Source organism: Podarcis tiliguerta, assembly GCF_965153285.1.
Source record: "Podarcis tiliguerta genome assembly, chromosome: 1".
In the NCBI taxonomy this organism is placed as follows: Eukaryota; Metazoa; Chordata; class Lepidosauria; order Squamata; family Lacertidae; genus Podarcis; species Podarcis tiliguerta.
In genome coordinates this window covers 115,367,451-115,378,101 of record NC_139534.1, presented here as the reverse complement: position 1 = coordinate 115,378,101, position 10,651 = coordinate 115,367,451, and the positions used below count along the sequence as shown (strand labels likewise).

Sequence of the window (10,651 nt, the reverse complement as noted above, 5' to 3'; positions counted from 1 at the left end):
ACCATTCAGAATTAAGCCTGGTCTTGTCCATGACATCTATTGATCACATTTCTGCTGGGAGTTCCCTGAAGGCAACTGTCCTCTTATTACATATGAAGATGTCTTATGTTGTGTCCATCTAGCTTTGTATGGTTTTCTTTGAATGCTTGGGAATGAATATGGGGCCTTAAGAACATAAGAAGTGCCTGTTGGGTCCGGCCAATGGCCGATCTATTCTCACGGTGGCCACCCAGGTGCCTACAAGGAATGGGCTTGACCACGAGACTGCAGAGGAAGGCACGTTTGGCACATCTTCACCATGATCAGCTGCCACCCGCAAACCTATGTCCCCACTGTGGAAGGATGTGAGGATCCAGAATTGGCCTCCACAGTCACTTATGGACACACTGTTAACACCATATTCATGGAAGACAATCTTACTTGGCTAAGAATGATCGAAGAAGAAGAAGAAGAAGAAGAAGAAGAAGAAGAAGAAGAAGAAGAAGAAGAAGAAATTGATGGGAGGGAACAACACACAGTGAAAATATATCCAATGAAGCACCCCAGACTTATTCTTTTGGCTGGCAATGTAAATTCTCAACCTCTTGCAACGTATTACGGTGAACTGAAGTTATTTCTTCCATGAAGATCTTAAGAGACATCATTTAATGTTTGCTGCAACAGAAACAGTTGAGCCCATAGACTTTCAGGGCAGTAATTCAACCAGGATTTCTCCAGAGCCCACAGCTGTGAATCAACCCTGTCATCAGGCGTCAGGGTTACAGCAGCAGCACATGGATTTAGGATAGTGAGTCAGAACAGAGCCTCAGGGCAAAATGCTTCCTGTCTAAACCACAGTAAGGATCCCTCAGCTGGGAGTACTGGCAACCTAAGAGTGCCGTGCATAGGATGTGCCTGTAATAGACAACTGACAGTTGCTGTGAAGGTAAAAAGGGAGAAGTCTAATGGCATCTGCAAAGCGTAACACATTGTAATGAGCTAGATCATGGCTTGTGACATAGACAGAGGACTCATTCACACTGGGGTTTTAAGGTGGGTTTGAAGCTGCTTGTGTTTGTTTCAGTTTTGTGGCATCCACACAATATATTCTTTATCCACATTGCAGCCTGCACTGCCTACCTCATCCCCCATTTGAATTTTCCTGATTTGCAAATAACCTGATAAGGGAAGAAAATCCAGTATAAAGTCACATTACCTAACTGCAGATGCATTGCATTTTTGTAAAATAAAAGAAAAAATGTAACTATAGGAAAAGAATCAAAATATCACCATTTGCAAACGTTGATAACTTTAATAGTTTTTTTTTTTAGAAAAGCACAAATATAACTGTACTTTAACAAAGGCATTTTCACCCTACCCAATTAATAATAATAATAATAATAATAATAATAATAATAATAATATCAATAATTACATGTATAGTGAGGCTCATAAACAACAAGGAGCACTGTAGTAGTGAAAAAGTAGTATACATTTGGTTTACTTAAACCAGTTCAAGACTTATACAAGATGTTATGCAAACCCCGGGTAAAACACAGAAGCATTCTCAATGTTTTGCCCTCTGTTCAGAAACCCCCGTTATCAAGAACATGTTTTATTACAAGAATAAGTTTCTGTAGAACAATTCATACAAGATAAAAATGGTACAACTGTTGACCTTTCCAAAGAAACCAAGTCATATAAAGAAAAAGAGTATCAGAGAGAGAGAGAGAGAGAGAGAGAGAGAGAGAGAGAGAGAGAATATAAAGATTCCATCACAAGACTCTGGACAGCAGGATCTAGCTCAGGTGAAGGGAACCTCTGATGATGTGGCTTCTCCTGAAGGATCACCTGACAGCAGCAGCATGGTGCTGAAATGATGAACTGGTAGCTGGATCTTGGAGAGACCATTTGAATTTCCCACAACACATTGAGAAGGGGTGTTGCTGGAAATAAAAAATGGCAGCTCCAATCCTCAAATTGCCTAGCCTGCATCAAATGCTGGGTGAAAAATGTTTAAAGGTAAAGGGGGCCAGGGCAGGTGTGAGTAGTAGGCCCTCCTAGAGTACTAGACAGCTCTCTCAGCAACCAACATGGTGGCACCATGGCAGTTGGCCACTCTCTAGGCTCAAAGCATCTCAGCTAATGTCATCCAGAAACTCTTCCACCTGCCTTAGTAGTACAGTTGTACCTTGGAAGTTGAACAGAATCCGTTCCGGAAGTCCGTTCGACTTCCAACATGTTCAGAAACCAAAGCACAGCTTTGGATTGGCTACAGAAACTCCTGCAGCCAATCAGAAGCTGTGGAAGCCCCGTTGGATGTTTGGGTTCCAAAGAATGTTCACAAACTGGAACATTCATTTCCGTGTTTTGATCGTTCAGGAGCCGATTTGTTCAGGAGCCAAGGCATTTGAGATCCAAGGTACAACTGTATTAGGGTGCTGCAGCCAGAGACATCATTGGCAGCACATGCTACAGTACAGATGACAGGATTCTTCTTTGTAGTTGAACACCTGTCACGTTAGACTACTTAAAAAAGCGGAAAGAACATGCTTTGCAAAACTGATGGCTTCTTTTGTGCAAACCTCACAAGCACCTTGACAGCTTTCAGCACATTGCAAAAGACTAGGGAGAGAGAAAGAACACACGCTCACCCAAAAAAGTTCTGCAAAATAGTGAAAAATAAATAGATTAACCACCCATTTACCATAGAACAATCCACATGAGAAATTTACATCAGAATTCTAATTTGTGTCCAGAATCCCAAGAGTGCATAACCTTATGTATGCTTTGGCCCTAATGGGGCTTTCAAGCTCTGAAGGAGCGTAACTGGAGTGCAAAAGAGACACCCAGTTATATTCCATACCAGACTTGTTTGAGGCTATCAAAACAACTGGCTCTACTTCTATATTGATGGCTTCAAAAACAGCCCAGTATTTTAGGTTGGTTAAAAATAGCAGAGCATTTGCGGATTTATAAAAGGGGCAAATTAATACTGGAAACTTCTCTGCATGAGCAGACTCAGGAGAGCTAAAGATCCCAAGCTTGCCATCCCCACTGTGTAGAGAGTCTCTCCACACCACTGGAGGTCACTTCAGGGAACACACTGAGAATTGTCCCCACCCAGAAATCAGGGAGACTTACACAGATCAGCACCTGATCATTTCTGCTCCAGCCAACCCTGATCTCAGCAAGATCAGGTCACCTGGCTGTGCAGGCGTCCCCATTCTGCAGACTCCCTACTCGTGGGCAGGCGCTCAAACCCTAACACACATTTTCTGCAGGAAAGGAATAGTGATGATGGCTAACAGCCCTGGTCTGCTGCTCTGTCAACACAGCAAAGCCTTACATGCAAGGAACAAGTGGGTAGGATTTTAAGTCACCAATGCATCCTAAGAACAATGGCCCACCTAGTCCAGAATTCTGTTCTCACAGTGGCCGGCCAGATGTTTATTGGAAGCCTGTAAGCAGGGCCTGAATGGAACAGCACAGTCCCCACTTGTGACTCCCAGGAACTGGCATTCAAAGGCATACTGCCTCCAACAGGGTAACACAGCCTTAGCCTCCATGAATTTGTCTAACCTGCTTTTGAAGGCACTCAAATTGATGGCCATCACGACTTCCTGTGCTGGTAAATCCCACAGTTTGGCTAAACACTCACTGACATAGTATTCAAAGTTCATGCACTTAAGATTAAAAGTTTATGCTCTCACTAATAAGAAGCTGCTAGAGTGCATGGTTTCATACATTTGTTCCTTATACAGCTGTGGCCATTCATCACAGCATTACAGTGGTACCTTGGTTCCCAAACTTAATCCATTCCTGAAGTCTGCATTCTAAAACCAAGGCGTGCTTTCCCATAGAAAGTACAGGGGTACCTCTGGATGCGAAAGGGATCCGTTCCGGAGCCCCGTTCGCATCCAGAGCAGAATGTAACCTGCGTCTGTGCATGCGCGGGTCACGACTCGTCACTTCTGTGCATGCGCATGGCGTCATTTTGAGCGTCTGCACAGGCGCGAGCGGCAAAACCCGGAAGTAATGTGTTACGTTACTTCCCAGTCGCCGCAGAGCGCAACCTGAAAACACTCAACCTACTTTAACCCGAGGTATGACTGTAATGCAAAACGGATTAATCTGTTCCAGATTTTTAAAAACAACCCCTAAAACAGCAACTTAACATGAATTTTATTATCTAATGAGACCATTGATCCATAAAATGAAAGCAATAATCAATGTAATGTACTATAAAATAAATAATACAGTATTGCAGATGATAAATTTAATTTTTTTTCTCCTTACGTGCACTCATGATAGTCATTGTTTGGATGGGGGGCTTTTATCCATTTCTTGCCGTCACACAATCAACCAGGAGCTGAACTGAATTCCACACAGTACCAAAAACAAGTCCCCAAAAACAAAGTCACAAGCCACAGTCACAAGTCAGTCCCATAAAACGAAGAACAAGTCACAGTCAAAAAAACGAAAAAGGCACACAAACAAAAATGCAAAAAAATAACAAAAACAAAAGCTCCAAATATCACCTCTGTGTTGTGTGGATGCTCAGGACTCAACCGCTGACAGACTCAACAGGAATCCTCTGATTAGCAGCGGGGGACTCAATTTACGAATGGAATACACTCAACAGGAAGCAGAACATGTTCAGCTTCCAAGGCAAAGCTCACAAATTGAAACACCTACTTCTGGGTTTGCAGTGTTCTACAGTCATACCTCGGGTTGAAGTAGGTTCAGGATAAGTATTTTCAGGTTGCGCGCTGCAGCAACCTGGAAGTAATGGAGCGCATTACTTCCAGGTTTCGCCGTTCGCGCATGCGCAGACGGTCAAAATGGCGTCACACGCATGCGCGGAAGCAGCGAATCGTGACCCGTGCACGCGCAGACATGGGTTGCGTTCACTTCTGGATGCGAATGGGGCTCTGGAACGGATCCCGTTTGCATCCAGAGGTACCACTGTATTTTCAAGTTGTTCATAAACTAAGCTGTTCTAAAACCAAGGTACCACTGTACTAGAAATGGGTAGCTCCTCATTATCTAAGCAAAAAGATGCGGATTCAAACTGTGAGAACTCTAAACGCAAAATTAATTTTTTCCAAAGGGTTTTTTTCCCCTTTTTTAAACTGAATTCATTTCACAGGCCCTCCACTTCTGTGATTACCTGCAGGACACTGGGCAAAATTACATTATCTGGGACATGATGTGAAAAACAGAACTGCTTTACACATTAATAACTCCCCTGCAGGAAAATGTGGAGAAGTTATTAAGATCTTGAATATCTCTCGGATACCACAGAGGAAGCATTCATAGGAGGGAAAAACACACAACAAATCATTGAACTAGGATGGTCAATTTCATTTGTCCCTTCCTAAGTCCATTAATTTCAACAATTCTCCTCTGAGTAGAATTTAGTCAGATATAACCCTTTGATAGCCTTATCCTCAATTTGTCTAATTGTAAAGCCATTCATGTTGATGGCCATCACTGCCTCTTGTGGGAAGCAATATCACAGAATATTAGTAGCAGTTTGGTCTTAAATCGGTAATTGAGTTATGTGAGACCATTACTAATAATATTAGCAAACCGTGAATATGGAAACTATGGGGTGGAGAGAACTACTTCTCTGCCTTGTTTTCTGAAAACAGTACACTCATGCAATGCAATTACATCTCTCGCTCTTTAAATAGACAGCCTGGTTCTTTTCTCCACAATTTGTTTTAGTCTGCTCTTTTTTTCCAAGGCCGAATGTTCTTTTAAAATTCGGTCTAGTCCGTCGGCAAACAAACACAAACACTGTTAATTGCACTTAGATTAAAACCCACAAATTAGCTCAAGCGAAGCATTGTTATCAGCAAATTCATCAAGCAGCACAGGGAGCCCACTGGGTAAAAATAAAATAAAATAAGTACAATTGTGTGTAACCATGGTGAAATGGCTTTCTCTCTTCTTGACGGTGCAAAGTTTGTTTTCGCTGCAAAAATGTGCCAGAGCTGCTGAAACGCCTATGAATATCTAATCAAATCTAATCATGAAGCTAGCAATAGGCTTGCAACAAAACAAAAAAAGCACTCAGGAGCGTGAAACTAAAGTCATTTAGTTTTCATTAGTGGTTTGGAATGGGAACTGACGGGGGAGGGGTGAACTGGGGAAATTTGGGTTTGAGCAGTAGACTCACAGAATTGTAGAGTTGGAAGGGATCCTGAGGGTCATCTTGTCCTATTTCCTGCAATGCAGGAATCTCAACACTCGGTCTCCCATCCAATTTGAAACCAGACCAGACCCTGCTTAGCTTTGCAAATGTGCTGCTTGAACAAATGATGACTGATGACTTGATGGAAAATAATGGTAAGGCAAGAAAAGATGTATTGCTAGTCAACTGTTTGAAAGGTAGGCCTGATGTATAAATGGGGGGGGGGGGGATGTTAGACAATGCCTATAAATATTCACTAGCCAGAATTGATATTTTCCTTCTACTGATACCTCTTCCATCATTTTTAGAGGCTTAACTGCATCCTCCATCTTTATCTCTGCAGTTATTTATGACAGAAGTTTCCCGGTCCAGTCCTATGAGCATTTTTCTCACCATGGGGCTTTCTCCCTGGAAGATATGTGCACAGGATTGCAGCCTCTGACTCTGCCTTCCGTGCAACAACCACAGTGCAATGATCTCGAGAATCAGGCCTTTGCTTATTAATAGCTTATTCTTCACAGCATTTCCAAATGCAATACAGGAAATGTTCACCAAGATTTCTACATCCACTTTTGGAAACACTGAAATATTCGACTGCAAAAAATAAACAAGAAACACAAAGTGCTGATAATAAATAAAAACACAAAGTGCACTTTCATAGCATTTGTCATGATTATCTTTTTATATGACATGCTAACTGAAACCATGTTGCTAATGCAGGGAGAACGCTCATTAACCTGCTTATAACAACAGCCACTCAAGTGTGCAGAACCAGAAAGTTGGCCAGAAAAATAATACAGACGCTCTTGAGGAATAATCACATAAGGTCTGAAATGTGGGGTGAGCTTTGGGAATGGTAAGAGGTAGAAGACATATAAGAAGTACAAACAATGGCTTGGAACTGGGGTAGAGAACCTTTGGCCAGGAGTGTCGTGACCAATTTAGAAGTGCAGGTCCCTTCCTGCTAGTCCTAGCCATGCCCCCCCCCATAGCTATATCCCTTCTACAATTATATAACCTTCTAAAATATTAACTTTGTAGAACTACCATTTTCTATGCATGTCCACAGGCAAATGATTTGGAGTGTTCCACTATCTTCTTTCAGGGTGACTTGAGTTGTGTGTTTTTTCTCTCCATGTGTGTTTTTTCTCTTCACAACATTCTCCTGAAACTGAAGCACCTTGTGTTCTTGGTGTCCCTACATGCTTAGCTTGAGAGCATACAGAGGCTACAAAAGCTCCCCTTTCACGCTGACTGGGTGACTCTAGGACACTGGAGACAGGGACCCTACAAGAGGAATGGTAACAGATTGGTGACATCTCCATTTGCCAATACACCACTCCCTTTAGACCTCTATGTGTTGCAGTAGTGCTGCTGATAACCAGCCATCACTGTCTTATTTCTCTTTGACTGTGTCTGAAAACCAAGCAGGTGGTGGCAATGATGACTCAGAGGAGAAGTAGCAGGTGGCAACCACGGCAGTGAGTGTAGAGCAGTGAGTGGACAACTGGAGCCCTCCATATGGTGCTGGAATACAACTCCCATCATCCCTGTCTATTGCCCATGCTGGCTGGGTCTGCTGGAAACTGGAGCCACAATAATAGGTTCTCTATCCCTGGCTTAGAACAACAGCAAAAAAAAAAAAAAAGAAAAAAAAAGAAAAAAAAGGCCTTCTCCTAATTCCCTTTGACATGAGTTTTTATACAAATATCTCTATGGACCTGGTGAAAGAGTGGCATTGGTTTCTGAGCCACAGACACACAATAACATCTCATTCTGTTCTAGACCACCACAGACTTTGGTCAATGCAGCTGGGTTAGAAGAAGACATCAGAATCTCTCTCTGTGCATGAGAGTGTGGCTTTGGGGCTGTCACCATTATGTTTCCCCATGTAACCAAGAATATCTATCAATATTGTTGCAAGCCTCTATTTCATTATCAGATCCTAAACTTCCACCATGTTATCCTTCCAGACCCAGGGTTTTCAGATTTATGCAACTGGATTGTACAACTTTCTAGACACCTGAGTCATTTTCTTTCTCCGGCAGGATGAACTGCTAGGAAAGTAACCATATGTACAAAACCAATTGTAATATTTCAATGTGCCTTTGTAATGGACAACGAAAAAGGGGTACTCTCCACATGCATACCTTCCTGCCATTTTAAAATAAAAATTCAAACCACTTCTGCATGTCTACTTGTCCAGTGCCTATGGAGGGCAAGGAAAGATATTGCTGCAGAACTTGAGGAGGAAGGTATTCACGTACAAAGCTCCAATTCAGGAGTAATTAGATACTTAAAACCATAGAGAAATGAGATAAGCAACAAATTCACTAGCCAGCAAGGATCAGAGCCCTTGGTGAGCAAACCTGCCTTTTCTTTTGTGTGCGTTGCAGTTTGCATTATGGGGAAAGGCCGTAGCTCAGTCATGAAGCCTCTGCTTTGAATTCAGGTCTCAGGATCAATCCCTGGCATCTCCAGGTAGGAGACAGGGAAAAGTCCCTCTATCTGAAATCCTGGAGATCTGCTGTGTCAGTAAGACAATAGCGAGCTAGATGGACCAATGATCTGACAAAGTATAAATTCACTGGCTTTTCATGTTAAACTTTACATTTAATTGATTATGCTGTTAATGAGATGCTTCCTCCCCACATCACTTACAAAGGACTTCAAGGGTGGCTCCCCCCCCCCCCATTTATCTTTTGGTCACCTATTGGTTAAGCTTGTTCTTAGCTAACAAGGGTCTACCTACAAATATTTAAAAAGATTTACATTTGTATATAGGCATGTGCGCATATATATATCCACATACATACACACACTCTGCGCTGATGAAACAGCAACTGTCCACCTCCCCGAGCTGTTGTCCTTTCTTCTCAGAACGTGAAGGCATACACAACTCCAACAACAACTATGTTTCCAATTGTGGCTATAATTGCAATCCATAACAAAATGGCGTCGTTTGAAGAACGGGAGGCGTCTTCAGGCTGGTTCGGCATCGAAGCAGCTGCGTGGACGTTGGCGGAGGAATTAAACAAGGAGTATTCCGTACTAAAGTCCTCGTTGGGTGAATCCATGAAGGCTCCTCCCATAACTGGAAGCTGTGGAAGAAGAATTTAGAACATTAGGGTCAAGAATTGGAGGACAAGGTCCATAAATAGATACTTGTTTGCTGTCCTCCAGGTGCTGTTGGACTACAACTTCCATCATCTGCTGTTTGTGGTGGAGTCCAGCAATATCTGGTGATATAATGGTGAGGATTGGAAAAATATACTTTTAAGAGAGGTGCAAGACATGTTTTCATGGAAAATAAATGCTATGGGTGTTTCTGTTTTGCAGTGACTTTACACTAGCATTTCTTGTAGGAGGGTAAGAAAACTGCATGTGCTTCTGGTTCTGTGCCTTAAAGCGAACACTTTAAAACTTGAAGACCACAGTGCAGAGTTTAGCAGGGCCTGCCTCTTTATGGACTGTGTCACATGGTGTTCCAAAAGGACTCCTAACATGCAGATGATGGGTTTCAAATGTGTTATAGTAGAGGGGCATGAAGTGAGGCATACCTTCCAAGAGCCCTGGGGAAAAACGGGGCATCCCATTTTTTCACACGAGATCTTGGTGGCCATTTTGGGTGCTGCGGTCTCATGTGCTTTTCCCCGAAAAAGTGTTTCCTTTGTGGTGAAAGTGAAGCATGGGTCACATAACTTGCTATGAGCACATCCCGGAAACTGCACTTCCCAGTTTTGTGTCAGAAAAAATTGGACAGTATGGTGAGGTAACAGTAGTTAGTGGAAGGAAGTGAAGGAGAGAGGGCTAGCAAGTGGCTAATTTAGCCCATTAGTCCTGGTTTCTGAAGGCCTGATGTTCCAGGCTGGTGATTCTATCCTCAGTAAAGGATAGACCTACTCTGTATGACATCAGTTCAAGAGTCATTCTTCCAGAAAGACCATTTCAGTAAACAGGCCTTGTCCAAGATAAATATTTGTTATGGGATTTCAAGCTTCTAACATAGTATCTTACACAGTTTATTGGTGGGAGGGGGAAACACCCAGATGGAAAATGTATTCAAGTGGACACACATTTCAGCATGTCCAAGTGCCTTCTTGATCCCAGGAAAGAAACCAGTACTTTAGGGGGTGGGAATTAAGAGTCTTTTCCTTCAGATGAATTTAAATTCTAATTCAGAGCTTTTCTGGAGCCCGGGACAAATTCTGCCATGAAAGCTAACAGCTGGGCTTGAAGTTCCTATGACAGGCAGCCTCTGCCATCACCATTCCCCACAAATTCTGCAGTCAATTAAGACAAAGTTAACCATCTGATATGACAAGACCCATCATTTAAGAGAATTTTAAGAAACTTTAAGAGATTGTGCAGGGGTGCCCTCATGTCCTATTTTAAAGAGACGAGTCTTCAACTTGAAGGGCTGCTAAGCCATAAAACTCACTGAGTTAACAGAATCTACCTCAGAGAGGA

General features: G+C 42.5%; 1 protein-coding gene across 1 annotated transcript in view; it reads right to left on the bottom strand.

Moving 5' to 3' along the window:
* Positions 1–4,527: 4,527 nt before the first annotated feature.
* The window catches only part of LOC310677608 (uncharacterized protein C14orf132), a 36,083-nt gene continuing 29,959 nt past the window's right edge, over positions 4,528–10,651 (bottom strand). Inside the window, exon 2 of the mRNA XM_083440683.1 lies at positions 4,528–9,282. Within this exon, the coding sequence (XP_083296809.1) occupies positions 9,058–9,282 (225 nt within the window). The 3' untranslated portion in view covers positions 4,528–9,057. The remainder of the gene's footprint in view (positions 9,283–10,651) is intronic.